At 50.9% G+C, this 27181-nt stretch overlaps 11 protein-coding genes across 11 annotated transcripts; 5 read left to right on the forward strand and 6 right to left on the reverse strand.

Annotated features, from left to right (window-relative positions):
- Nucleotides 1-452: 452 nt before the first annotated feature.
- On the forward strand, nucleotides 453-5461 carry N7532_007443 (uncharacterized protein; the record flags this gene model as incomplete). The annotated part of the gene is made up of 18 exons (XM_056619936.1): nucleotides 453-544; nucleotides 601-649; nucleotides 716-1648; nucleotides 1700-1834; nucleotides 1885-1951; nucleotides 2008-2139; nucleotides 2194-2543; nucleotides 2596-2741; nucleotides 2795-2902; nucleotides 2956-3268; nucleotides 3321-3474; nucleotides 3526-3858; nucleotides 3912-3994; nucleotides 4045-4179; nucleotides 4236-4468; nucleotides 4522-4645; nucleotides 4711-4756; nucleotides 4815-5461. 18 exons carry the CDS (start codon nucleotides 453-455, stop codon nucleotides 5459-5461), a joined length of 4080 nt encoding a protein of 1359 aa, XP_056473302.1.
- Nucleotides 5462-5752: 291 nt separating this feature from the next.
- N7532_007444 (uncharacterized protein) lies at nucleotides 5753-5976 on the reverse strand (the record flags this gene model as incomplete). Its single annotated transcript, XM_056619937.1, has 2 exons — nucleotides 5753-5818; nucleotides 5881-5976. The coding sequence occupies 2 exons, from the start codon at nucleotides 5974-5976 to the stop codon at nucleotides 5753-5755; spliced, it is 162 nt and encodes a 53-aa protein (XP_056473303.1).
- Nucleotides 5977-6593: 617 nt separating this feature from the next.
- Nucleotides 6594-8503, forward strand: N7532_007445 (CDC2/CDK family serine/threonine-protein kinase; the record flags this gene model as incomplete). Its single annotated transcript, XM_056619938.1, has 8 exons — nucleotides 6594-6703; nucleotides 6754-6835; nucleotides 6893-6989; nucleotides 7047-7201; nucleotides 7256-7283; nucleotides 7337-7550; nucleotides 7603-7797; nucleotides 7849-8503. The coding sequence occupies 8 exons, from the start codon at nucleotides 6594-6596 to the stop codon at nucleotides 8501-8503; spliced, it is 1536 nt and encodes a 511-aa protein (XP_056473304.1).
- A 457-nt stretch (nucleotides 8504-8960) lies between these two features.
- Nucleotides 8961-13746, forward strand: N7532_007446 (putative MFS monosaccharide transporter; the record flags this gene model as incomplete). Its single annotated transcript, XM_056619939.1, has 10 exons — nucleotides 8961-9077; nucleotides 9151-9491; nucleotides 9552-10388; nucleotides 11220-11627; nucleotides 11709-11744; nucleotides 11813-11854; nucleotides 11934-12222; nucleotides 12293-12486; nucleotides 12554-13266; nucleotides 13337-13746. 10 exons carry the CDS (start codon nucleotides 8961-8963, stop codon nucleotides 13744-13746), a joined length of 3387 nt encoding a protein of 1128 aa, XP_056473305.1.
- Nucleotides 13747-14400: 654 nt separating this feature from the next.
- N7532_007447 (D-3-phosphoglycerate dehydrogenase) lies at nucleotides 14401-16158 on the reverse strand (the record flags this gene model as incomplete). Its single annotated transcript, XM_056619940.1, has 6 exons — nucleotides 14401-14429; nucleotides 14509-14590; nucleotides 14655-14713; nucleotides 14776-15408; nucleotides 15482-15789; nucleotides 15863-16158. 6 exons carry the CDS (start codon nucleotides 16156-16158, stop codon nucleotides 14401-14403), a joined length of 1407 nt encoding a protein of 468 aa, XP_056473306.1.
- A 536-nt stretch (nucleotides 16159-16694) lies between these two features.
- N7532_007448 (serine--tRNA ligase SES1) lies at nucleotides 16695-18493 on the reverse strand (the record flags this gene model as incomplete). Its single annotated transcript, XM_056619941.1, has 6 exons — nucleotides 16695-16871; nucleotides 16944-17463; nucleotides 17532-17953; nucleotides 18019-18180; nucleotides 18243-18313; nucleotides 18361-18493. The coding sequence occupies 6 exons, from the start codon at nucleotides 18491-18493 to the stop codon at nucleotides 16695-16697; spliced, it is 1485 nt and encodes a 494-aa protein (XP_056473307.1).
- Nucleotides 18494-19177: 684 nt separating this feature from the next.
- Nucleotides 19178-19960, reverse strand: rhbA (Rheb family small GTPase rhbA; the record flags this gene model as incomplete). Its single annotated transcript, XM_056619942.1, has 4 exons — nucleotides 19178-19417; nucleotides 19501-19629; nucleotides 19681-19820; nucleotides 19906-19960. The coding sequence occupies 4 exons, from the start codon at nucleotides 19958-19960 to the stop codon at nucleotides 19178-19180; spliced, it is 564 nt and encodes a 187-aa protein (XP_056473308.1).
- A 538-nt stretch (nucleotides 19961-20498) lies between these two features.
- N7532_007450 (WAPL family protein) lies at nucleotides 20499-22901 on the reverse strand (the record flags this gene model as incomplete). The annotated part of the gene is made up of 1 exon (XM_056619943.1): nucleotides 20499-22901. The coding sequence occupies one exon, from the start codon at nucleotides 22899-22901 to the stop codon at nucleotides 20499-20501; it is 2403 nt and encodes an 800-aa protein (XP_056473309.1).
- A 640-nt stretch (nucleotides 22902-23541) lies between these two features.
- N7532_007451 (uracil phosphoribosyltransferase) lies at nucleotides 23542-24441 on the forward strand (the record flags this gene model as incomplete). The annotated part of the gene is given in 5 exon segments (XM_056619944.1): nucleotides 23542-23559; nucleotides 23579-23697; nucleotides 23754-24112; nucleotides 24162-24333; nucleotides 24390-24441. The coding sequence occupies 5 exon segments, from the start codon at nucleotides 23542-23544 to the stop codon at nucleotides 24439-24441; spliced, it is 720 nt and encodes a 239-aa protein (XP_056473310.1).
- A 318-nt stretch (nucleotides 24442-24759) lies between these two features.
- Nucleotides 24760-25283, reverse strand: N7532_007452 (transcription elongation factor 1 family protein; the record flags this gene model as incomplete). Its single annotated transcript, XM_056619945.1, has 3 exons — nucleotides 24760-24923; nucleotides 24983-25217; nucleotides 25281-25283. 3 exons carry the CDS (start codon nucleotides 25281-25283, stop codon nucleotides 24760-24762), a joined length of 402 nt encoding a protein of 133 aa, XP_056473311.1.
- A 651-nt stretch (nucleotides 25284-25934) lies between these two features.
- On the forward strand, nucleotides 25935-26996 carry rps1 (40S ribosomal protein eS1; the record flags this gene model as incomplete). The annotated part of the gene is made up of 5 exons (XM_056619946.1): nucleotides 25935-25948; nucleotides 26038-26122; nucleotides 26195-26220; nucleotides 26290-26791; nucleotides 26853-26996. 5 exons carry the CDS (start codon nucleotides 25935-25937, stop codon nucleotides 26994-26996), a joined length of 771 nt encoding a protein of 256 aa, XP_056473312.1.
- Between the last annotated feature and the right edge of the window lie 185 nt (nucleotides 26997-27181).

A 27181-nucleotide genomic window follows, 5' to 3' on the forward strand; every position in this document is an offset into this window, starting at 1 on the left:
TAGACGTGTAAATCAATATATGTCTCAGTAAAGAGAGTCATGTTTATTGCCTGCATTTTCACTGAACAGTAAATAGACCCTGGAGATCCAGCGGCAATCTGGAGCAGCTTGGCAGATCGATCGACGTGTCTGACATCCCACTCGACTGCTTATTTTTCTCGCCTGAGGCCATTCGAGGCGCGTCCACTTACCTAAGCGGGTTATCACCCGATCACGTGGAGATAACCGGGATTGGATAGACGGACAACCCGGGCATCTCGAGTGTGCGAACTCCCCGCGGCCTTGGATGCCTCGCATATTGCTTCTGCCGTTATGATCATGCGTTCGATGGGGCCCTGCATCTTTTAGTTGAATTTTAACACCCTCTCAGTCGTGAAAACCCGGTCGACTGTCCTCATACGCCTTCATCAAAACGGAGTAAAGAGCTCGAACCCTTCCTAAGGTCCCGCACTATGGGGAGCCGATCGCAGTCGCCCTCGGGCAAAAGCCCCATGGATCTCTCAATGCCGCGACCCAGCCTGCGGCGCGACTCTTTGCGGAGCAGGTAGTTCACTACCCCAATCATTCGAGCTAGAACTAGCTCACTAACCTACTTTATAGCGTGAGCGTGGCCACTGGAGTTTCCGACGTCGAAATGGCTCGGGACGAGGTATGTCATGGCAATGGAACTTGGAAAATCGCCAGGCGTAACTGACTCACGGTTGCAATGAAACAGGTATTCGACGGCCCTATCTCGGAGAGCATCCCGTCCAGTGTCGTATCATTCATGCATCGTCGGAACCGCGCAGACTCGAACGTTAGCTTCACATACTTCCAAGACGAAGAGGATTTCGCCGAATACTCCAATGAAGATGCTGTCGACGTGAGTAGTGACATCGAAGAGTCATACATGAATGGTATCGAGGAGCCGGATCTTGAGTCGCACCGCGGATCTTTCATCTCCAAAAGATTGTCACGAGACTCAGCCGAGCATCCTCTTTTGTCGCGGATTCTCTCCGCGAGCTCATATGGACGTGATCGGCGATCCGGCAGTCGGCTGAACCAGAAGATTTATATCTCGTCTGAAGACTTGACAACCGTCTTCGCGGGCTTCTCTACCAGCACAACAGGCTTTGTTCTGTACCTCGCTATATGCATACTGACTGGAGGAATTGGCTATCTTCTGCTACGTTGGCTCCCACGCTGGCGAGTCAGACTGATTGGAAAGGCTACTCCCCTGGGAAAATGCCACTGGATTGCTATCGAAGTGAGAAACTATGGATCCATCACTCGAACCCCCGAGGCCGGACTAACTCACACTGAACAGGATCAATGGAACCAATTCACCATCCACGACGTAGAAAGTCAATCATATGGACGACCGCTCTCCACAGTGTTCATGGACAATTCGGGTCATGTTTATGACGAGGATCTTGATCCAACAATTGTGTCTTTGCGATACCTGGATTACCGCTATCTCCGCTTCTTCTACCATCCGATTGAAGACAAGTTCTCCTTGATCAATGGGTGGAAAGATCACTCTTGGACCAACGCAAAGGCTATGCGTGGGGGTCTAGATGCCGATGAACGTGACAGCCGGGAACAGATATTTGGAAAGAACAATATAAATATCGAGCAGAAAAGCATCCCCCAGCTTCTTATGGACGAAGTAAGCTCTCGTGATTCTTATTGAAAAAACCTTTCCTTCTGACCGTCACAGGCTTTTCATCCATTCTACATGTTCCAAGTGGCCAGTTTGCTCCTTTGGTCCATGGACGAATACTATTATTATGCTGTTTGCATTTTCCTCATCTCGGTGTTCAGTATTGCAACAACTGTATTGGAAACCAGATCGGTACGTCTTCGTCATCACCCAAATTTGAAACAGTTACTAATTTGAAATAGACCATGAAGCGCCTGAGAGAGATATCGCTATTTGAATGTGATGTGCGCGTGTTGAGGAACGGATTTTGTAAGCTATTAGCAAACGTCTCACCCAGCAGCAAAGTAATTTACTAACCATCACAGGGCGATCGGTCTCTTCCCAGGATCTTGCACCTGGAGATGTTTTCGAATTTTCTGATCCATCCCTCAGCCTGGTTCCATGTGATTGTATTCTGTTGTCTGGAGACTGCATTGTGAACGAAAGCATGTTGACTGGTTTGTCTACCCAGTGTTTCCCCGCCGATCATGTACTATACTAACATCGAGTAGGCGAATCTGTTCCCGTATCCAAGATACCGTTCACCGATGAAGCCCTTGACTACCTCGATCTCAGTGCCCCCTCTGTGGATCCCCATGTGGCCAAGCACTTCCTGTTTAGTGGAACTAAGATCATACGAGCTAGGCGACCCCAGAACGCGCACGATGATGAAGCCGTTGCGCTGGCTGTCGTTGCAAGGACTGGATTTTCAACAACGAAAGGAGCCTTGGTTCGTTCGATGCTTTTCCCTAAACCTTCAGGCTTCAAATTCTACCGCGATTCTTTCCGGTATATTGCTGTAATGGGAATTGTTGCATTTCTTGGTTTCATTGCCTCGTTCATCAATTTCGTTCGACTGGGTGTAAGTGGTCGTAAGGAATTCCGAAAAATTTTCCACTACTAATCGCAGACAGCTTGCTTGGCACCTCATCATCGTCAGAGCGCTTGACTTAATTACCATTGTCGTGCCACCGGCGCTCCCTGCGACCCTTACTATTGGTACTAATTTCGCGCTGTCCCGGTTGAAGAAGCAAAGTATCTTTTGTATCAGCCCTCAAAAGTGAGTCAATCTCCCACCCCGAGGCTAAATTCGGTGCTAACCGATTTCGACAGGGTCAATGTCGGAGGAAAGCTTGATGTGGTTTGTTTTGACAAGACTGGTACGCTCACAGAAGATGGTCTTGATGTTCTTGGAGGACGCACTGTCAGCGGGGACCACAGGTTTGTTTATCCCAAAGCAATCATCATGGTATCTCAAACTGACAAAGTTAAAGATTCTCCGAGCTACTGTCTGAAACATCTGCCGGTCTCTTTATTCCCTCGCCAACGGCGAAATCTCCATTAGACCTCGAAAAGCAACGAAAGATGATCTATACGATGGCAACATGTCATTCACTTCGTGTGGTGGATGACGAGCTTTTAGGAGATCCGCTTGATGTCAAAATGTTTCAGTTCACCGGCTGGTCTTATGAAGAAGGAGGCAACAATTCCTCAGAGCCGGCGGGTTCTCAATTTGAGACAATCAGCCCATCTGTTGCGAGACCTCCTGCCACACATGTGGGCGAGAGTCAGCACCACGGACCGAACGTAAGACTCTATGATTCCTGGTTTGACCACACTACTTACAAACCCCTCGCAGATTCCCGTCGAGCTTGGAGTTCTGAGAAACTTCGAATTTGTCTCTCACCTTCGTCGTGCAAGCGTGGTTGTCAGACAGTTTGGTGACAACGGAGCAAGCTTCTTCGTGAAAGGTGCACCAGAGAGCATTAGGGATATCTGTGTGCCCGAATCTCGTCAGTGAACCCTCCACGATTAATTTTCTCCCGTTTTAACCGTCTATCCAGTCCCGTCCGACTACGATGAATTCCTCAGCTACTACACCCATAAGGGATACCGAGTGATTGCATGTGCTACGAAATACGAGCGCAAATTGAGCTGGATGAAGGTCCAGAAGTTGACCCGGTCCGATGCTGAAAGCAATCTTGAGTTTGTGGGCTTCATTGTCTTTGAGAATAAGCTAAAACCTACTACATCTCAAGTGATTTCGGAGCTGAATCAAGCTGGGATTCGCAATGTCATGTGCACAGGCGACAATATCTTGACGGCGATCAGTGTGGCTCGGGAATGCAAGATGATCCGTCATTATGAAGAGTGTTTCATTCCGCACTTTGTCGAAGGTAAGCTTTCCAACCCCCTTGCTGTGGTAAAGCATGCTAATCGACATTCAAAGAACCCGGACTTGTGACCAAAACATCTCTCATTTGGGAGAGTGTGGATAACCCGGATATTCGACTAGATCCTAGGACCCTTTTGGTAAGATTCCGTGTCTGTCCAGTACATAAGTCAGCACTGACCAATACTAGCCGATGGAAAACACCACCGAAACCGATGTGTCTGTGCCAGGGAATGGCTTGCAGAATCGCAACTACTGCGTTGCCGTGACAGGCGATGCATTCCGGTGGATGGTTGATTATGGGAATGAGGATGTCTTGAAAAGAGTAAGTCGACCTTCTTTCTATTGATCGCATGATGGCTTACGATATGTGTTCTTCAGATTCTGGTAACCGGCAAGGTTTTTGCACGTATGTCACCAGATGAAAAACACGAACTTGTTGAGAAACTTCAATCAATTGATTACTGCTGTGGGTTCTGCGGAGACGGCGCCAATGACTGTGGTGCTTTGAAGGCTGCAGATGTGGGTATCTCGCTGTCTGACGCTGAAGCGTCTGTTGCTGCTCCCTTCACCAGCCGGCAATTTGATATATCATGTGTACCCAAATTGATTCGGTAAGTGTTATATCTTTCGTTAGTATGGGGAATTTGCTGATTCATTCTAACAGGGAGGGCCGAGCTGCGTTGGTGACGAGCTTCTGCTGCTTCAAGTTCATGAGTCTCTATTCGGCTATCCAATTCTCAACCGTCAGCTTCCTCTATACTTCGGGGTCTAACCTTGGCGACTTCCAGGTAAGTGTACAATCAAGATCAACCAGTATGCGCCAGTGAGAACATAACTAACCAAAATCACGCAGTTCTTGTTCATTGACCTGGCTCTCATCATGCCGATTGCTGTGTTCAGTAAGTATTAGTATTATCTCACCATTTCGTGTATTCAGATTGACTGACACTGAAACAGTGGGCTGGACCGGTCCTTATCCTACGCTCTCTCGGAAGCGACCGACTGCTGATCTCGTATCACGAAAGGTCTTGACTCCTTTGCTTGGGCAAATCTCCCTTGTGGTGTTGTCTCAGCTTGTCATCTTTGAAACTGTTCAGAAGCAACCGTGGTATCTGCCTCCCCATTTAGATTTGGAGAAGAGCAATATCGTGAATTCGCAGAACACATCCCTGTTCTTGTTTTCTTGCTTCCAGTACATTCTGACCAGCATCGTCCTGAGCGTTGGCCCGCCCTTCCGGCGACCCATGACGCAGAATGGTAAGGACTACCCCTCTTCTACTTCGGAGATAAACAGCACTAAAATCTTACGCTCAACAGCCCCTTACTTGTGTACAATTATCATTGATATCCTGGTCGCCTGTTACATGCTCTTCCGGCCATCGAAGTGGGTGGCAGACATCATGCAATTGACTTTTATGTCCGATGGTTTCCGCAGCTGGGTGGTGGTGCTTGCGCTCGGCATGTTCTCAGTGGCCTGGATGGCGGAAAGCATCATTTTTCCCCGCCTCGCTCACATACTCGGTCATGTCCGCGCACGTCTGCAGCCTACCTTCCGAAAGAAACGCCGCCAGTACAAGGTTCTCATGGAGGAGATGCGGCTGTAGAGCACAGCGTCCGAGAAGAACGCACATGTATTTAGATGAGACTTTGTACAAAAAGTTCGTGATAGAAGTTTCTTTTCTTTTCTTGCGCTGACGCAGTCGCATTGTTCATCTAAGAAATGGTATAATACATTTCGAACTGCTCGGTTCAAAGCCCCGCTGATGGCATAGGACTTTCAAATCAAAAAGAGGTGGTATGAAGCAGCCCAGCGGCTTGGATCGATTCCAATTGTTGCGTACAATTGTAGTAGCCGTGGTTTTGATTCCGGGGTCGAGGCACACAAGACAGATCGTCTAGTGATCCCAAGGGTGCTTCCAGCCCAGCAGAGCAGGGCCGTCCTTCTTGGCGCGGTACATCAGCTAGACAAGCAATATCATATTAGTAAAGTCCGGAAAAGGCGAGGAGGGACAGTGAGTCGTACGAAGAACCACATGCTGGCGCCCAATGCCGTGGCAGTGAAGCGATACAGCGGTCGCACCGGATGAATGTGGATCGGGTGGTGAGTGTTGCCTGCCATGGCTAGATCGGAAATTGAGTCAGTCACTTGGTACAAAATACAGAGGCGGGTCGAGCGGCACTCACTGTCTTGTGATGCAGGGCGGTGCTCGCTTCACTGAAGGCAGATGCTGGAATCGGAACTGGATTCGGGAGGGCGGCGACGGGCGAAGTTCCCGGGTGACCCACGTGACCGGTGACGGCCCGCCGCTTTTTCCATTTGCTGGCGCCCTTGCCAGTTTCTTTTACTCTCGAAGGCAACTTGGGTGTCTTCACTGCTTATGCTTGAATTGACTATATCATTAACCGTGATTTTTAATTATTCACTGCCGCGACGCAAAGAGCGGCCCCTGAGTGGCCGTGCCTTAGCATTATAGCTACGGCACCCGGCGATGCGAAAGCGCGCCGGATGCTACTTTATTCACTAAACCGCGCTTCTTCGCATTTCGCGCCTACTTAGATTCTTCAGTTCCTTCCAAATCGATCCGCGCACCGATTCCACCACAACTCTGAGACACCTGCGCGCGCATCGCGTTTCTGCGAAATCCCATTCGATACTCTTCACGAAAGACAAAGGACAGTTCTACCACGAGCAAGGAACTTTCTTGCAACAAAACGAGAACCTACGTCGCACACAAAATGGCTGTCTCGACGCTGGAGAAGAATATAAACGGACAGCCTCGGTTCCCCGGCTGCTCCAACATCAAGGATTTCGAGTTCATCGACAAGCTTGGTGAAGGAACCTTTGGGTAAGTGCGCGCCCAGCCCTGTGACTTTACGAGTACTTACCCGTGGCCAGTGAGGTTTACAAAGCACGATCGAAGAAAGACAACTCGCTCGTTGCTCTTAAGAAGATTCTCATGCACAATGAGAAAGAAGGGGTAAGTTTCTTTCATCCAAGCTTCTTAATCCTGCCACTGACTTCTTACTCTTCAAAGTTTCCCATAACCGCGATCCGAGAGATCAAGCTGCTGAAAGCGCTTTCCCACAAAAACATCTTGCGACTCAATGAAATGGCGATCGAGCGGAGCCGAGGTTAGCATGTTCGACTGCATTTCATATTCGCCGAATCTCTGCTGACCGCTACAATAGGTGAAGGACGAAAGAAGCCTGCCATGTACATGGTCATGCCGTATATGGAACACGACCTCTCCGGACTCCTGGAAAACCCTGCCGTCACCTTCACCGAGGCCCAGATCAAATGCTATCTGATGCAACTCCTTGAAGGACTACGATATCTGCATGCGGTAAGTAATTCTCAACTTTCTCGTCAAAAGATTGCTAGCTAATCTCCTCTACAGAATTTAATTCTACATCGTGATATGAAAGGTATGTAATGATTGGATTTTGATCACTGTATCTTTGCTAACAGAGCTTCAAAGCTGCCAATCTCCTGATCAGTAACGGAGGCATCCTTCAGATTGCCGATTTCGGATTGGCTCGGCCATATGACGAACCTCCCCCTCAACCTGGAAAGGGTGGTGGAGAGGCTAGAAACAAATACACAGCTCTCGTTGTCACAAGGTGGTACCGGCCTCCTGAGCTACTCCTTCAATTGCGGCAGTACACCACTGCTATCGACATGTGGGGTGTTGGGTAAGTTGCGCCAGCTTTTGTGACCTTTACTGTTCAAAGCTAACGTCTGCAGGTGTGTTTTCGGTGAAATGTTCAAGGGAAAGCCCATTCTTTCCGGCAACAGTGACCTCAACCAAGCCCATCTTATCTTCAGTCTAGTGGGAGCTCCCACCGAAGAAAACATGCCGGGATGGAGCTCACTGCCGGGCTGTGAGGGGGTGAAAAACTGGGGTACCAAACGCGGGAATCTTGCCGAATCATTCAAGGAGTATGAATACCCAGCCCTATGGAATGCATGAAATTGGCTAATATCAAATAGGCTTAATCCTGTCGCTATTTCTCTGCTCTCGGAGCTACTCAAGCTCGACTGGCGGAAGAGAATCAACGCCATGGATGCCTTGAAGCATCCTTACTTTACGACCGATCCATTACCGTTGAAACCCGGCGAGATCCCTTCCTTTGCTGACTCCCATGAACTGGACCGAAAGCGATTCCGAGCGCAACGCGCACCAGGGCCACCGGCCCCGCCCGTTGGCTCCGCTGATCTTTCATCTAGTGGAGGTTGGGCTAGTTCTGGATCTCGACCCAACTCCCAGAATCCTCGAGTGCCAGGCGCAGGCCGGGGCCGACCTGGCGGATCCGGCGGCGGCGGCGGTGGTGGTGGTGGCCTGGGACCGCAGCGAAGGGGTCCGCCTTTCTCACATTCACAGAGGAACAACGGCCTTCCTCCAAGACCACCTATGTCGTCTAATCGTCCATATGACGGACGCGATGATCAGCGACGGGATCGGTTCAATAATCCAAACCAAGGAGACCGCCAAGCTGGACGATACCCAGCTAACAATGTTGACTCCTATGTGCCTAACTACGGTAACCCTCCAGACCGCCGCCCACGAGATGACAGGCGTGATTATCCCCGTGAGCATTCGCGCCGACGAAGTCGAAGTCCAAATTATCGGGACTTGAGCCGATGATTGGATTGTCTGAGAGATCGAATATGATGCCGGGCGCCATGCCCATGACGATGTACTTTTACATGATCAGCCTAGCCGGTCTTGGTTTTCCCCCTTTATGTAGCGAAAACGAAATCTGAAAAGAATAATTTATTCTAAATCAAGCCATCGCCGTTAGTGAAGAGTGCCATTAGTACTACTAGCAAAAGGCCTTGTGACTCAAGTTGGGCGTTTTGAGTCCACATGGCAGATTTTCTGCCCTCTTACCGGAACTGACCATCCCCCTAAAGGAAGCCCAGCGAAATATATTGGATGTCTGCCATAGCTCAGTAAACTTTTCTCCGTTATCCCCGTCTTTTCGACTGGAGGCGCTGAGTTATAGTTCCCGGGTACGTTTGGTTACCGGGTCCCGTGACCTTAAATAATCTCAGCGGGTCGGGGGCTTCGGCCTTCTTCGACTCGCTCAACGAGGAAGCAAATGGTCCTTCCGCACGGACAAAACTCCCAAGTTGCGGATGCGCACAGTACGGGCCCATGGCAGGATACCACCGTTGATTCTGAACCCCGTACTGGTGCTGCCACCGGGAAACGTCAAGTACGTCGACATGCGGTCAAACCGTTCCCGAACTCCCGTTATTCCAGAGCTAACGCCGCTTTCTCTTCTACAGGGCCCAAATCAGTACTCGCCCATTCTTGGAGATGACCTAATCTCCATCCCAAGGAAACAACCGAGGAAACCGCGCAACGATGCCGCTACCGGTGTTTCGGCGGCCGGTGTTCGAGCTCTCAGTGCTCAATTTGTCGCATTTTACTTTCGAGCCCCCATCAAGGCTTTCTTTCGGGCCCGCGTGGATTATATGGCACTGGCAAGGGCTGTAAATCCTCGTGTTGCGGAAGGGAAATGGTCGATTCATACTACGACGCCGGGATTGTTGCTTCATGCGGTGCGGACGTATGGTTGGCAGTTTATTCCTAACCAAGTCTTACCTCCGTTGATGGCAAATGCTGGGTAAGTTGGCGGTCCCTCTTGCTGCGCAGACGCATCTCTGACTAGATTAAATGCGAATAGTGTCGGCGCAGTTCTCTATACATCCTACCTTCAAGTCCTCGGCAGTCTACACGATCCGGTCTCTCAAGGTGCCAAGCGCGTCTGGCCGCCGGCTCCTCCATCCGCAACCTTTGCTGCCGGGTTTACCGCGGGGACCATCCAGTCCATTGTGGCCGCGCCTCTCGATGCACTACAGGTGCGCATGCAAACCAGCGATCTGCTGGAAGGTCAATACCGCAGCATGTGGCACTACGGACATCATAAGTTGAAACAGATTGGACTGCGGGGAATCTTTGCGGGATGGAGTCTGTCCTTCTTGCGAGACTCGTTCGGCTACGCTGTTTTCTTCTCTACCTTTGAATACGTCAAGTCGCAGTCCTACTATTCCTTCATTACGTGGTACTACGGCGCTCTCCACGCCGAACACCTGGAGCGGATCCCATCCGCAGGCTCTAGTGACCGGGGCGTGCCCCTGATCAAACCACACTATGCGCTAGAACCGGGATTCCTCCTGTTGGCCGGCGTGGCGGCTTCGGTGGCACAGCAGGTCATCCAGCATCCGCTCGGAGTAATCCAGGACCTGCATCTGGGTCGCTTGGAGTATCTGGATCACCAGGCCAGTCTGGATCCTTCTCGGCGGCAGATGATGCGGCTCTACTACCACGCCTACCAGGAAACGTGGAAGCGCTGTCGACGTAAGGTTGCTCGTGCGGGCGGGTGGCGACCCTGGCTCTTCCGGGGATTCTTTTCAACCGCGATTCGCCAGGTTCCGAGCACCAGCGCCGGATTGATCATCTTTGAGCTGGTGCGTCGACGGTACGCCAGTTTGGCAGATGCGGTGCATATTCAGAGCGATGGGTATGACATTCTCCTGACCTAGATGGACTGGATCTTGTGAGGTCCTTTCATATTTTGTCTTTGCGTTCGTTTGCATTTGCATTTCCCACCCCCTGTGCCTCAGATATAGAGGATGGGAGTAGACATGGCCTGCATTGAAGATACCCTATAGAGATACGATCATCACATTCGAGGAGCCCCCGAGGCAGCTACCGTTGTGTAGAAACCCAGTAGATCGTAGTCGTTGTAGTCGATCGATCTACTTTGCAGTAGTTCGCCCGAGTCACTCAATCTGCCAGTCGAACTGTCAAGTGGAGTCCCCCACAAGGCAAGTGGATCGCCGGAACCGTGCAGTGCCCCCGTATTCCTTCCTGCCCAGTTGGGGGCCTGGTCCGCTTGGCCTTCTTCTCTCCTCCCTTTCCACTTGGCCATTCTGACTCTCCATACAACTTCTGGGTACATCCTGTCTCGCATTTATCACCTGCACATCGACTCATCGTATCATCGCATCATCTGCATCGGCTGCATTGTCCCCTTCTCTTCGTGGCCTCGCGGGTGCTCCTATACGTGTTGTCGCTCGGTCTCTCCCCTTCGACTTCCCACCTGACCCGGGTTGTCCCCCCCCCAATATCATCCTGCGTCGATCGCGTGTGACGCTCTCCAACGGGGTACCGCGGCGGCTACTCCGCCTGCGTGGCGTTCGCTAGTACAGACGACCGACTCGAAGGGAGGCTGTGGCCACTTCTCCCCTGCTGAGCCAAACTCAGGATCGCCCTCGCATTTTGGGCATTTTTGTGCAAATTTCCCCGCCATTTTGGGGGTTTGGGTTTGGTAGCATCAGCACCCAAAAAGCGGCCACCGGCCCTTCGCAACCGCCAACATTCCTTCTCCAACCTCCCCGCGCGCCATTCTCCTCCACCCACTCGATTCCCCCCGCCACTCCGCCAGCAGCCGTTCGTCCTCTGATATCTCCGTCGGGTCAAATACCGGTGATCTCGCCGAGCAACTCACTGACGAGGATCCGCTTCAGATCCGCCTACGCCAGTCTCTCGATCGCCAGCTCCTGGGTCATCGAGATAGGCGGAGTCAACCGAAGCGGGTCCACTACCCACAGGAGCTCGACGACGACGAACTCGACGACCTCGACGTCGAGAAGATCCCCATTCCAAATCCTTCACCGCGACGCATCTCTCGTGCTGAACGTGCCCTCGCCGCCATCATGTCCCCCGCAACGGGCGGACCGCCCAGATCCACGGTTTGGTCGGCAAGCCGTTGCTGTGAGTTGTTCGATGTTGAGGGGGTTCCTGATCGACGCTGCAGGATAGACTGACAATCTCGTAGTTATTTCACCAGTGTTTTCGTATCTCTCGGCGTCTTGTGTGTTCCATCTCGTCTAGAAGCCTTCTCTTTGTCCAGGATACATTCCGTGCTAACTACCTCCGCAGTCTATTCGGCTATGATCAAGGTGTTATGAGTGGCATTATCACGTCCGTATTGTGTTCCCCCGATGCGCCTCTTTCCCCGCAACGCGGCTTCGTATATTCAGGTGGACTGACGCTTACATAGAGGATCGTACTTTCGTGATTACTTCGATCAGCCCTCCCGAGCTACGATCGGTACCGCCGTGGCAATCCTCGAAATCGGTGCTTTGATATCTTCTCTCATGGTCGGACGCGTCGGTGATCTGATCGGTCGTAGGAGGACTATCCTCTATGGATCGATGGTCTTTTTCGTGGGCGGCGCCATCCAGACATTCGCTACCAGTATGGCAATGATGATGGTCGGTCGAATAATTGCCGGTTTAGGTGTCGGTGCTTTGTCGACGATCGTACCTGTCTACCAGTCTGAGATCTCGGTATGCACTTTCTCTTTCACTCTCTTTCCCAGTATAGAGACAGGGCCCTCGTGTACTGACCCTGCTGAAGCCCCCGCATAACCGTGGAAAACTCGCCTGCATCGAATTCACTGGGAATATTGCCGGCTACGCAACCAGTGTGTGGGTCGACTACTTCTGCAGTTTCATTGAATCCGACTACTCCTGGCGTTTGCCACTTCTTGTCCAGTGCATTATGGGTGCTCTGCTCGGAATCGGAAGTTTGGTCATCTGCGAATCCCCCCGGTAAGCTGATTCTCAATACTAAAACAGCTCTGTCAATATCTTTGGCTAACACCGACACCCTTACAAGATGGCTCTTGGATAACGACCACGATGAGGAAGGCATGGTTGTCATCGCCAATCTATATGGCGAAGGAGATCTCCACAACGACAAGGCACGCCAGGAATATCGTGAGATCAAAATGAATGTCTTGATCCAACGGCAAGAGGGTGAACGATCCTATGCCGATATGTTCAAGCGATATTGGAAGCGAGTTTTGATCGCCATGTCCGCACAGGCAATGGCTCAGCTGAACGGAATTAATGTGATCTCCTATTACGCCCCTCTGGTTTTCGAGTCAGCCGGCTGGGCCGGTCGTTCTGCGATCCTAATGACCGGCATCAACGGTATCAGCTATCTACTTTCCACCATTCCACCGTGGTATCTGGTAGATGGCTGGGGCCGCCGGCCCATTCTTCTTTCAGGTGCGGTCGCAATGATTATCTCGCTCTCGTTGATCTCATATTTCATCTACATCGAGATTTCCGCCACTCCTCTTTTAACTGTCATCTTTGTCATGGTTTACAACGCTGCCTTTGGGGCGTCTTGGGGTCCCATTCCTTGGTTGTATCCCCCGGAAATTCTGCCCTTAAGCATTCGCGCCAAGGGTGCCAGTCTCAGTACAGCCAGCAACTGGGCTTTCAACTGGCTCGTTGGAGAAGTCACTCCTGTCCTTCAGGGGGCCATCAAATGGCGACTTTACCTAGTGCACGCCTTTTTCTGCGCATGCAGTTTCGTCCTTGGTTAGTTCTTCCATCGCCACTCTTCTTCGGAGGGAAAAAGAAAGAGGGCCACTAACCATAACAATAACAGTCTACTTCCTCTACCCAGAAACCAGCGGTGTCCGCCTGGAAGACATGAACCTCCTGTTTGGAGATGCGTCAACTGCAATGCCCACACCCGCAACTGAAGGCGAACGAGGATCCCTCATGGGCGCTGGATCGCCCGTTCCTTCTCTTGATATCAACAACAATCGAAGACCACCCGGTCAATTCGGGTCGGAGAGTGCTATCCCGGGACTCGACATTGACCCGCCTTCTTTTGCCAGCCCTGACGCCGCTGGTAAATCTGGCCGTCCAGGTTCCCACCGGCTTGGCAGTAGTAGCCGGGGTGAGGGCTTTGGAGGTTGGATTTCGAATATGGTTGGTCGGAACCGAGGCGCCAGTACAAGCAGTCGGAGCCAATACCGACAGGTTGGTCAGGATGAAGGTGACGAGCATTGAATCGAATACAGTGAACTTCATATAGCGCTATTCATGTTTTTTTTCTCTTTGCCTTTGACAAAGCTGGTTGTGAAATACTTTGTACGGCTTTTTTTTCTCTCGAATTTTTTCATTTTGCCTGCTTCGTGGTGACTTCTTCTCTTCCTGGGTGTTGTCTTGTATCTGTCTCCTTCATATCAGCTGTTTTATATCCAATCGGCTCTGAGCTTGGCATTGTATCCTACTGACGCTGGTCTACATAAGTTGTCACCTGTGAATTTCTTAGGGCTGGTTAGTCTTTTCATGCTTTTTCATTGGGCTGTTCATACGGTAATTGGTCATGATGCCCGGTAAGTAGTTTTCTCCGATAAAACGGTCTTAGATGAGTACTTGACTAGACGCGGGATATAAAGTGATATGTCATGGGCAGCCATCCCATATACATCTGATAACTAATCTTGAACCTGCTTCTACGAGAGAACGAAGATAATTCAAAACGTTCATGTCATGACTTTTCTCTAGTTCAATATGCAGGGTACAGAAACATTTTGTACTGAACTAGACTTTCTTTTAGGACCTCGTTGAAAGGGTCCAATTCGTTCGTTAGAATGAACCGCTTGTTCTTGGCGGTTACTGGTGTAGTTGATTACAGTGGAGCATCGTGGCTCTAGATATCTAGTACAAGATGCGAGTCATGATGCGGGCTATTTGTGTCCAGATCAGTATTTGTGTAACCATAGTAGAAGAGAGGGCTTTTGAATGTGTTGGGGAACTGTCACTTACAAGGAAGGCTTTCGAGGCTGGTGTACAATTCTTTGATAGTGGTCGTGTCGACGTTGCTGATATCTGCCATCAGGTAGGCAACCTAGTGTTTCATGGGTCATTGATGCGCTCTCTTCTCATGTTCTACTTCAGACGGGAGTCCTTACATCACCTCTGCTATCAGTCATCTGCTTGTCGACGTTGTGGTCTCCGATAATCTCATTGACTGTGTACTCGTTAGCACTTTTCTTCTGAGTCTTGGCGTCTGAAAGAAGTATGAGAACTTACCCTTGCGCAGCACACCGGGAATGTTCTTGTGAATGAAGACAACACGAGCGTGGTTGGGCTCTTCCATGGTCAATGAACGGAGAGCAACCTCGGGCAGGTTAACGGCACCAAGAGTGGTACCCTCGTTGACATATCGAGTCAGAGCCTGAGCGACCTCGACACCAATAGCGCTCTGAGCCTCCTCGGTACTTCCGCCGATGTGAGGGGTGAGAATCAGGTTCTTCAGCGAGCGCAGATCTGCACCCCAGGTGTTCAGGTCGTTGTTGAAGTAGTCACCATTTCCAGCTGGCTCGTTCGGGTACACGTCCAGAGCGGCACCGGCAACCTTACCGCTGCGCATGGCGTCGATCAGAGCGGGGATATCGACAACAGTTCCACGGCTGGCGTTGATCAGGTAGCTGCCCTTCTTCATCTGCTCGAATTGCTTTGTGCCAATCATGCCCTTGGTCTCGGCAAGCTCGGGAACATGGCAAGTCACGAAATCGGACTGACCCAGAAGTTCTTCCATTGTCTCAACCTGGCGGGCCGTACCCAGGGCCATCAAGTTGATCACATCAAAGAAGATCACTGACATACCCATCGACTCGGCCAGAACGGAGAGCTGAGCACCAATGTGACCGTATCCAATAATACCTGACCAAGCGAATCCATCAGTTCCCACTCAATTGAGTCGATAGCGCTTTCTGGGGCCTATGTGTCTTCTTACCAAGGGTCTTGCCGCGGATTTCCCAGCATCCATTGCTAACCTTATTCCAGGTACCGTTGTGCATCTCATTTGAGCGATCGCCCAGCTGGCGCGCCAGACAGATGATTTCACCGATGACCAACTCGGCAACACTGCGGGAGTTGCTGAAAGGAGAGTTGAAGACAGCAATACCGTGGTCAGCAGCATACTGAAGATCCACCTGGTTGGTTCCGATGCAGAAGCAACCGATGACGATGAGGTTCTTAGCCTCCTTGAGGATGCGGGCGGAGAGCTTGGTTTTCGAACGGATACCGATGACATGCACGTCCCTGTCGGAGGCAAAATCCAGTTAGCTCCAAGTGGTCTTTTGGACATTCTCTGGAGAATCAACAGGGCGCATACCGGATCTTCTCAATGAGCTGATCCTCGGGAAGCGAGGACTTCAGGAACTCGACCTGATAGCCCTGCTGCTTCAGGATTTCCCGGCCGGTCTGGTTGACATTCTCGAGGAGCAGAACCTTGATGTCCTCGGTGGCGAAGGGCTTCAAATGCTTCGCATTGGGCAGAGGAATTGTCCGGGTGAGTGCTGAGCCGTGACTGGAGGGGGAGTGGAAAGAGGCGTTGGGGGAGGTCGAGAAGTACTGGGCCTGAGCAGCCAGGTCGTCCATACGAGGACGGATATCTTGAGCAGTTGCCATGGTGGTCGCACGAGATTGTCTGGGAGGGTTCAATTGCGAACGAGAGACTTTTGGAGGGAGAGTGGGAGTTATGATTCACAGGCAATTAGATAAGCCTCGATGGTCAGATCTCCGGAATCGGCGCCAAAAAAAGCACGCAAGCAGCAGGTTAAGCTAACTTTTTCCCCTTTTCCCTTTGGCCTACTTTGATTTGCAGGCTATTTAAATATTTATATTCCGTCTATGGATTGAGCTCCTCCTCATTATTGAGTCACCACGGTCCCCAAGTGACTCACTTGGAGGGGCATCGCGGGGCATTTTTTTTTTTTTTCTTTGCCGCGTCGGGCAGCGCCAATCAGCGCCCCGACTCGGCAAGCCGGACTGTGGAGCAGTCCCGATCGACGATGTTTATGTTTAGATACGTTTAAATCAGAGTCGATGATATGAAATGTGTAAATCAGGTTGGATACCGCAAAAATCCGCATTCACGGCATCGATGCTCGCATTATATGGTATGTTAAGTTCGCTTGTTTTGGTATTGTTTTTCTCGTCTCCATCTACACCTGCAGTCCCTGCATCTTCTTGGCCGCATCGTCAGCGCCCTTTGCCTGCTTGGCCTCTTGCTTAGCCTTGACCTTCTGCGACGTAGTATCCTTGGGCAACTCCTTGGTGTATGGGAGGAATTCGGGGGATCCGGGAATGAACTTGCGCAGTGGCTCGGGGACCACAATACCCTGTGAATAAAGTAGAGTGGTTAGCAGGAGCCCGGGCAAACATTATATAGGAAGGGAAGAGTAGGCACTCACATCTTCCCTCTGGTAGTTCTCCAGGACACAGCAAAGAGTACGCTCGGTGGCGCACAGGGTAGCGTTTAACGCATGCACGTAGGTCTTCTTCAGGTCGGTGGCCTTCTTCTGGCCAAATCGGATCTCCAGAGCACGGGACTGGTAGTCTAGGCAGTTGGAGCAGGAAACAAGCTCCTTATACTCCTTCTGGAAGGGGAACCAGGCCTCCAGATCGTACTTCTTGGCGGCGGCATTGTTCAAAGCGCCAGAGACAATGGCAACAATCTGGTACGGGAGACCCAGGGACTGATAGAACTCCTCTGAGGTGTTCATCATCTCCTCAAAGGCTTTCCACGACTCGTCAGGCTTGGTCAGGACGAATTGCTCGATCTGTAGGGTGTCAGCCTCTTGTGATTGGAAAATCGGTGGTGTCGATGGGTGTTTGTTTACCTTCTCGAACTGGTGGACACGGAAGATACCCCAGGCGTCCTTGCCGTGGGCACCGGCTTCCTTGCGGTAGCATGTGCTGTAACCAGCGTACCTTTGAAAAGAAGAATCCATATTAGTATGGTGGTACCAGCAACTGCGCGGCTTCAGGGAAGATTTTACTTGATAGGCAGGTCCTTCTCCTGCAGCCACTCGCTATCGTGCAGAGCGGACAGCGGTTGCTCAGAGGTTGCAATGAGGTACTTATCAGTGGACTTGTCCTCGCTCTCGGTAACCTTATACAATTCCTCATCGAATTGCTCCAGTTGCGCAGTTTTGGCCATCAAATCCTTCAGCATGAATTGCGGAGGCTGGTTAGGCTTGTAGCCCTTGTTGAACAAAAACTCCAGACCGTAGTTGATCAGAGCGAGGTTGAGGAAGAGACCGTAGCCAGTCAAGCAATATCCGCGGTGTCCAACAATTTTCACTCCACGCTCCGGGTCGTAGCCGTCCAGTCGAGTCAGAACTTCGTGGTGAGAGAGACAGCCCGGTCGGTCCATGGCAGCGTCCTCAGGCTTCCAGTTCTTGATGATCTGGTTATCATCCTGCAATGGCACAAGAATTTAGCTTTTGTTTCTTTGACTTTCAGCGATCCGTACATGTGTCTTACCTCAGTCTGGCTCACGGGCACGGACTCGTGGACGTAGTTTCCAATGGTACGGATCTTGCGGTCACGCTCATTCTCGACCTGAATGGCCTTATCCTCGGCCTCCTTCTTTTTCTTGTCCAGCTCAGCTTTCTCGGCAATCAGCTCACTAGCATCTTCCTTGTTCTATTCGATGTGTGGTATGAGTCAGTCTGTATTTGAAATGAGAGTCATAGAGGATGGGATACCTTCTTCTTCATTCCAATCTGCTTGAGTAGGGCATTCAGTTGGGATCCAATTTGGGTGACACCATAGCGTGCTGGCCGAAGTTAGCACTGGTCATCGATCTGCATTTTTCCGACATACTCTTGCGAGCTTCCTCGTACAGCGCAATCACTTCGTCGACCACCTCCTCTGGGGCGCCGCGCCGGCGCTGGCTCTCCTTGATCTTCTTAGGATCGCCACCGCGTTCGGTAATAAAATCATTGAGGTCGAGCATGGCGAATGCGAAAAGAGTAGAAGTGAACTGGTGAGTCAAAGGTCGGAGGCGCCAGTTGTGGAGGGGTAAAATGGAAAAGTGCGCGGCGGGGCATTACTTAAGCCGCCGGGGGAGCGTCCGATGTTTCATCTGCGCTTCCGGGGAGAGTCCTCTGGAGGTGGTTTCAAATATGAGAGAGATCATATCCTTCTGAACTACAGGGTAAGGTAGAGCCTTGACCATCGAAGGGGCCTGGATGGCCCTGTTTCATTATTCTATGCACGCTGCGATACCAAATACAGAATCCCTAGCCAGACCAAAAGAAAGAAAAAAAACCCCTCATGATTCATGCAAGCCTATCCCAGTGTTTCCACCAAATCCAGCGCAAGAAGGACAAGAAGAGAGAAATATCAATAGCAAGTACAAGCTAAGACCCTCAAGAGAGACAGAGAGAAAGCCAAGAGGTCGATTAGCACGTTTGCGAACAATTCCTGGAGAACTAACCCCACATTAGTATAAAAGCAAATCAAGACAGCATTACCGAGGATCGTAGAAGTGAGATATAAATATGGGATATAGGGGCTGGGGTAGTAGAGAAGGCCAGGTCTAGCCCCGTCCTGGTGGCCATTGACTCGGGTGTATCACTTACCATACGGAAAGAGATAATAAGCATTTTCGTGAAAATAGGCAAAGAGCGCATCCCAATCACATCACAGCACACTTGTTGTTTCCAGCTGGCTGTCCTGGGTTCTGGGACTTCTCGATCTCGCCAATCATCAACTCAAATGCCTTAGAGACATTGAAATCGAGAAAGGCACTAGCCTCGGTGAAAGCACAGTTCACCTCTTCTGCCAGTTGACGGCCCTCTTCAGTAGAGACCTGTCGCTGTTCTGGTTTAAGATCACTTTTGTTACCCACAACCACCAGAGGAACTTCGTCCGCCCCCTATTCCAAAACGCAGATGTTAGTCTGTCTTCCTTTCCCTCTACCAAGCAATTGAAACAGGATTATCATATGAGAGATCTTACCAAATGATTCAAGATCTTGTCCCGGATTGTTCGCACCATCTCGAAGGACTGTCGCGAAGTGACAGAGTAAACTATGATATAGCCATGGATGCCAATGAAGTGCTTCGAATTGAGGATACTGTATTCATCCTGGCCGCATGTCAGCAGGCTCGCGACCCCTCGGAGACAGGTGGGACATACCTGTCCGGCAGTATCGACGATTTCGGTTGCATAATCTTGTCCATTGTATTTGATGATCCGGCTGAATGTGTTCTCGATTGTGGGGTAATAGCTCTCGACGAAGTGGTGCTCGACGAAGCGAACTGTGAGCGAAGATTTTCCTGTAACACAAAATATTCAATGTTAGGAAGAGCGGTTTTCTCTTGCCATGCGGCTCGAAAATGTACAGAGAAGAGGTCTTCATACCCACGGACCGACTACCGACAATGGCGATCTTCCTCTGCTTCGGTGCGGCAGGCATCTTGTAGGGGATGAACGTAACGAGCGCGAGCACAAGAACAAATTAGAGAGAGAAGCGGTCGGATGCACAGACTCGATGAATTGAAAAGGTCGAAGAGATGACCGGTTGATTGGTGTAGGTGAAACAGCGTGTTCTCGACGGGTGGCAAAGTTCCAATGAGGCGACGGAGCTCAACGTGCAAACACTGCAAACAGCCGATTAGATACCCGGGCTCGATCGATCGATCGGACTTCCACGCCTACGGTTGTATCTACCCTATTTGAACTAGCCTGGAATTCTAGAATATTGTGTACTTCGACGTAGATGTGTCCTGGTTGTATTGATTCCTTTATTCACTTCAAGTCCTTGGTTTCTTCCAAAAAGTATATAGATTCTCGCTAGTCTGTTGTGCCACTTAGCCACAAGAAAAAAGGGGTATAATATTGTGATCACCAATATCACCTAACGCCACTCTATTCCAGGAATCAGTGCTCAAGTCTCAATAAGCAAAAACGTACAGAGGGAGGTTCGGGGAAATGTGCCACTATCGCGTCGACAATTACCCCCCAGTAAGTTGGATCTGGCCAACAAGATCTTGAAGCCGCCCGAGAAAGCCCCCTGCCTCTCTCTTTTCCTGCATGGGATATAGCTCCTGTTCAATCTTTCGGTGATATTGCATGAACTCGTCCACAGTTGACACGACCACTGACAGGCCTTTGGGGTGTAGAACTTCCTTAACATGCAGGCGTACGTCGCGATCGAGGCAGAGTGATAGCAGGAGAACAGCCAAATACCCCACCGCCACGTTATGATGGACCTCAGGGACGGAATCGGCCTGGAATTTTCGTAAGCAACAGTCTGGCTGGAGGGTGAAGTGAGTTGTACATACCTGGGCAGTCGATTCCACATGTGCCAAAAATAAATCCAGGAGTCGATCAAGAAGGGACTGCGTGCCCCGAGAAAGATTGAGAAACATGCTACGAGATGTTTCACTTTGTTCCGTCATGTTGATAAGAGCTCCCAGCGCTAGGATCACCGTATCAAGGGAAGTCTTGCCTTCAGGCTGAGAGAGTGTCTCCTTGGTCATATCATTGAATCTGCTCATGACGATCTCAGATAGCCCGTCGATCATCGCTGGTGTCGCATAATCATCACATAGACCGCCGTTGCTGTTGGTGATGTTCAAAATTACACGAATGTAGAGAGTCTGAAGCTCCTGGCTGGTCTCATCTGACTCGTCGAGGACCCTAAGCAAGCCATAGGTTTGAGGCAGTAATTTCAAGATATCACGATGGTCTTCCCAGAAAAGATCGCTCGACGTTGTGTGTGCCTCCAGGACCGTCAGCCCCAAAATGAGCACTTGCGATCTCTCCGGGCTTTTTTGGGCCCCATTGAGGCTTTCAGAAAGCAAGAGGTTGACCAATTGTCCCAGTAAGGATGTAGGAAGACCGCTGGGACTCTCACCCTTCGCCTGGAATGCTGAAATGGCCATCTGCAAGCAGAGAAGCGTCAACAGACAAGGCGAAAGTTTCGACATAGTGTCTCCCTCAAATAACACTGATTTGACCCGCGGTAGGATATCTTGAATCATTGCTTGTGTGGCCTTGGACAAATTGTTTTCCCGCGCACGAATCATGGCGGACATGTCTTTTTTATCATCCAGGAGCTGAGAAGCCGTATCCAAAAGTTTCGGCCACGCGCCGGTCGCGAGGATATATGGCATAGACCTACCCATGGAGCTTAAGCCAAATGCGCAAAGGGTAAGAGTTGCAGTGACTGCATCCATATCCCTGGACAAAAAGTCCACGAGTCTCTTATCGAATCCGCAATCGACAAATTGCCTGGCTTGCTTTGGATCGAGTAGTTTGTCGCATATCTGAGTCAATGCACTGCATCGACCTGATACAGAAATGTGTTTGTCTTCGATGTCTTCGAAAATAGACTCCACAGCACTTCGATATCGGGCGTTTCCTCCGGCCTGTCTGAGCTCATGAATGCTTCGAACAGACCCATCATCGTTTGCGACATCTTCTATAGCAAAGAGCCGAGCCCGAGGGATTGCTGCAGTTGGTCCTTGAGGACTTAACAAGCCTGTCTCTTCCATTCCTGCCGGAGGGCCCCCTGCCATAGAAAGATCATCCAGGAAAGAGCGTTGGCGAGCATATGTGACCTTCGAGCCTTGAAGATGGGGCGACGGCGCGGCATTGGGTTCTATTTTGGGCCCCCCAAACTGATTATCGATCGGGGTATTGGGGGGTTCGACCTCCCTTGGTCGGATTGGACTCTGGGTGGCGATTGGTGAAGATAATTGACTGTCACCAGGGTCCTTTAGTGATGACCCGCTAACTGACTGTTCTCTGACCCCAAGTGAGTCAATCAGTCTCCTTCGGCCGGGTGTTGTGTTCCCCGCAATGCTTTCTGTATGCTTTCGAGAGCTCAGAGACGATGGCGGTTGAACGCTAAGCTTAGGCTCTTTCACAGTCTGCAGTGATCTCTTCTGTGTCACCGGCCCTTGCAATTCATCATCCGAAGAGAGTTCCCCTTGCTGTTGTCTCTTGGTACGGATTGATGGCGGTGTTACTCTCAATCTCCTAGGACTGGGCTGTGAAGATCCGCTATCTTGCTTTTGGGCCTGTGGCCTCCTTCGGTCTTGCGGGCTTTTCCTCGCCCGTTGGGGTGTTATCTCAGGGTTGGCTCGAGTTACTTTCGTGTCTCTTTGATGCTTGCCATTTTCCCCAGCATTTGGCTTGCTGGAAACCAGAGAGCCTTGATGCGATGCAGTCACGCCATCAAGGCCGCCTCTTCGTCGCTTCCGTCGCAGGAAGCGATTAGTGTCTTCCTCGTCGGTGGACGGGATGTCGTAGATACTATCATCTGTAGCTTGTGGTGGTCCCGCAGAAGCGGCTGCCATATTTAAGGTAGGGGCTCTTGAGCGTTTGTTTGTTTTTGCGACTTTGGGCATCTCGGTGGAGTTTTCAGACGGTCGGGGTCTATTTGAAGGAGTTCGGGATTCACGTGGAGGAATGGTCTTTGTTGTGGACTGTTTTCTGGAAGAAGATTCGTAGGTCACCGGTTTGCGGTGTCGGGGAAGTGAATGATTCATTGTCGCGATTCACGTTTGACGTCAAAGCGCGGCGCATTTCATTCGGGACGAAAGTACTCGCAATGGTAGTCTTCGGTCAAATACTGCGGTTCCTAGGATCATATAGAATCGATTGCAGGTATTTTGGTGGCACTAGAGACATGCCGGATGCAGCATGAGTTCACCAGCGGAGATGGTAAGATGTCAAGGGACCGTGCTGTGGGTCAGTTCATATAGGCTCGAGAGACAGGAATGAGATACAACTCTGAGAAGCCGAGTCGCAAGTTCGTTGAGATGTCCCAGCGACCACACCAGGGGTATTGAGCTGGCGCCTTCTGCAATTGCGGTGCCACTAATGCGGATTTGGGAGAAGTTGGAATGCGACGGGCGGAGGTCGGAGGCGCAAGAGTGCGGAGTCCACTCGGACCATGAGATACGCGATAAGAGAAAAAACCCTCCCCGCTTTACGACTACTTCTTCTCGGGACCCTTGCTCTTTTATACTTGACTTACTCGACACCATGGATAGCAAGGAACAGGTTCCCCTCTCCCGCACAGGGCGTTGGCCCCATCTATCGTCCCGACGGCGAGAAGCCTACTGCGACTGTCTCCAAGGAGGTCTCCTACGAGAATGTCCACGTGCTCCCCCAAACGCCTCAACTGATCGCTCTTTTGACGTGAGAATTACTATCAAGTGCCGGTGACTTGAGTATGATGTCTAATACTTCAACAGCATGATCCGAGACGGGCGCACCACTCGTGCAGATTTTATCTTCTATTCCAACCGTATCATTCGACTGCTGGTGGAAGAGGGGCTGAACCACCTCCCAGTGGTAGAGCAATCGGTCACTACCCCCGTTGGTAGGGCTTATCTGGGGGTCAAGTTTGAGGGGAAGATCTGCGGAGTGTCCATTATGAGAGCAGGAGAGGCTATGGAGCAGGGGCTGAGGGACTGCTGCCGGTCAGTCCGCATCGGCAAGATCCTGATCCAAAGAGACGAGGAGACTTGCATGCCCAAACTATTCTATGACAAGCTTCCTGCTGATATTGCCGACCGATGGGTACTTCTGCTTGACCCTATGTTTGCAACTGGTGAGTCCCAACGTCCCTTCTCTTATAGCCCTTCTAACTATACAAAAAGGCGGATCCGCAACCCTGGCGGTCGAGGTTCTCAAGGAGAAAGGAGTTCCTGAACATCGGATTCTGTTCCTGAATCTCATTGCGAGCCCCTCCGGTGTTGCCGAGTTTGCAGAGAGATTCCCTAAACTGAGGGTCGTCACTGCATTCATCGACCAAGGGCTGGATGACAAGAAGTACACACTCGGCCACAACCCCTTCGGTAGATCTCACAGAACTAACAGGGTTGCAGGTACATTGTCCCAGGACTGGGGGATTTTGGTGACCGATATTACACACTGTAGCCCCGATAGGATGTGTCACAGTAAATTGAGACCTGACGCACAAGTTGCCCAGTTCCTCAGGCTTATAGTATTATGGGTAGCCCCAACATAGCGATGGATATTTCATTTGACCACGTCGAAATACTCCCAGGTAGCCCATTACATACCATGTAATATTAGTGCATGATAAGAAGGATCAATTCCGTCTAATTGTCGAGAAGACCGCGTCCACGGGCGAAAGAAACAGATCGATTTTTTCAGATGCGCCGCAAGTAACCTTCCTCGAATTAATACCTATGTGATATGAGCATGCGCCGTTCGCCCCCTTTCATAAACTAATCAAAAGTCCTCATCTTCATAGGTTTCTCCTGCACCCGGCGCATCCTGCCTGTTGCTTGCCGGCTGCGAACCCACGGTCCCATCGTAGTCATTGGCGGTTCCCTTGGCCACGGAATCGCACGCGTCGACCCAGTCTGAGTAAACATCCACGGCGGCCGACAAATCTGACAGGTTGTGAGTTAGCTCGAAGGCGCAGTCGGCACATAGCTCGGGATGCACCTACAATTGATGCCTGTCTGGTACTTCTGTCCGCAGACTTTGCATGACAAGTCGCCAACGCCGGATTTCTTGTCTAGCTTGACGACCACGGAGTTCTCGTGGTTGCAAAAGAGACAGGAGAAAGTGGTCGCAAGGGGTTCCCGCTGATTTGCGTTAGTCGAGATTGGATAGTGAAATGGGGGAGTGTGTCGCACCTTGCGCGGCCCTTGGGGAGTTCGGCTGGACTTCTTGCGCTTTCCCTGTAGCGCGTTCTGGTTAGCCAAGCTTCATTCTGTGAAGAATGGTGCAATAATGAGACGTACCATCTCAGGATATAGTGAATGCTCGAGACCGCGGAGAGGTGGAAGTTGTGAGGGGTTGGCGCGTGCGGAGTACGGGAGCCGGAAGAACGGGTCTTCCGCGCCGTCTCCATTCTGATTGCAGGCCAAGGCTACCTTAGCCAAAGTAGCCAGTCTTCAACATTAAGAACAGCATCGATATAGCTAGGTTCAGGACATTCTAGCTTTGACACTGACCTTATTTCAGTTATATGTAGCCAAACCTACGAAAACATTACAATTTGTCTTTCACTGAGAAAAACTGAATCAAAAGAGTAAAAAAAGACTAGCCTACACTAAACTAGGGCTTTTTACTCCTGCAGGTAGCCAAGAAGCAAATAGAACGGCAACAGCATACTTAGTTGACGAGTGGCGACTGACGTACGAACAACAGCCCCAGGGCACCCCATCACCCCTGCCAGCTCTCATTGGCGCACCTCCCGAGTGGTAAATTTGTGAGTGTGTGTCACGTGCGGGTCGCTTACTTCAGCAGTAGGGCCTCGCTTAGCCGAGTTTTCTGTGGGTTTTTGATTTCCAACCCTCCCGTCGCCGTGCAGCGTGAATCTCGAATCCCTCCGAGCGCCGTGGTGCGATACCTTTGTCTGTCTTCAACTAACTAACAGATAGACCCGATTCGCAATGGCTGTTGGCAAGTACGTCGCCATCCTCTATCTCGGCCCCTGCTAGCCACGCCCGTCTTAATCCTCGCCTCGAAACAATCGGCTAATCTACCGATATTTAGGAACAAGCGCCTTTCGAAGGGTAAGAAGGGTATCAAGAAGCGCACAGTCGACCCCTTCTCCCGCAAGGATGAGTACTCCGTGAAGGTGAGTAGCACAACTTTTTTTCGCACCGTCTAATCGTTCAATTCTGGCAGTTTTGCTAACAGTCTTAACCAGGCCCCCTCCACCTTCCAGACTCGCGAGTAGGAGCCCCCTCCATTTTGACAACCGATCAACGGACGTGAAACAACTTGTGCTAACGGAACCCCAAGTGTCGGCAAGACCCTTGTCAACCGCACCAGCGGTCTGAAGAACGCCAACGACTCCCTGAAGGGCCGTATCTTCGAGGTCTCCCTCGCTGACCTTCAGAACGATGAGGACCACTCCTTCCGCAAGGTCAAGCTCCGCGTCGACGAGATTCAGGGCAAGAACTGCTTGACCAACTTCCACGGCCTGGACTTCACCACCGATAAGCTGCGCTCCCTGGTCCGCAAGTGGCAGACTCTCATTGAGGCCAACGTCACCGTGAAGACCACTGACGACTACCTCCTTCGCCTGTTCGCCATTGCTTTCACCAAGCGTCGCCCCAACCAGATCAAGAAGACCACCTACGCCCGCTCTTCTCAAATCCGTGCCATCCGCAAGAAGATGACCGAGATCATTCAGCGCGAGGCCGCTAGCTGCACTCTGTCTCAGCTCACCCACAAGCTCATCCCCGAGGTTATTGGCCGCGAGATCGAGAAGTCCACCCAGGGCATCTACCCCCTGCAGAACGTATGTGGCATTATCCTTACCATCGGTCCATGTTTGTACAAAATGCTGATTTTTTTTTAAGGTCCACATCCGCAAGGTCAAGCTGCTGAAGCAGCCCAAGTTCGACCTCGGTGCCCTTCTCTCCCTCCACGGTGAGTCGGCCACTGACGACAAGGGCCAGAAGGTTGAGCGGGAGTTCAAGGAGCAGGTTCTGGAGACCGTTTAAATGGCGAGACACTTTTAGGGTGGTGTTTCTTTTGAGATGTCAATTACTGGTCAAATATGGCATTCATTGTCTTCTGATCATAGGAAAACAAAAAAGTTCACGACATGTATGGCATTTTTTGCAACACTAGTTTGGAACCAAATGGTTCCTCTAAGCTGTCAGGTTTGGACAGGGCCGCACAATTA

The sequence above is a fragment of the Penicillium argentinense genome (genome assembly GCF_028826775.1).
Source record: "Penicillium argentinense strain IBT 30761 chromosome Unknown utg000006l_segment0_segment0, whole genome shotgun sequence".
Classification (NCBI taxonomy): domain Eukaryota; kingdom Fungi; phylum Ascomycota; class Eurotiomycetes; order Eurotiales; family Aspergillaceae; genus Penicillium; species Penicillium argentinense.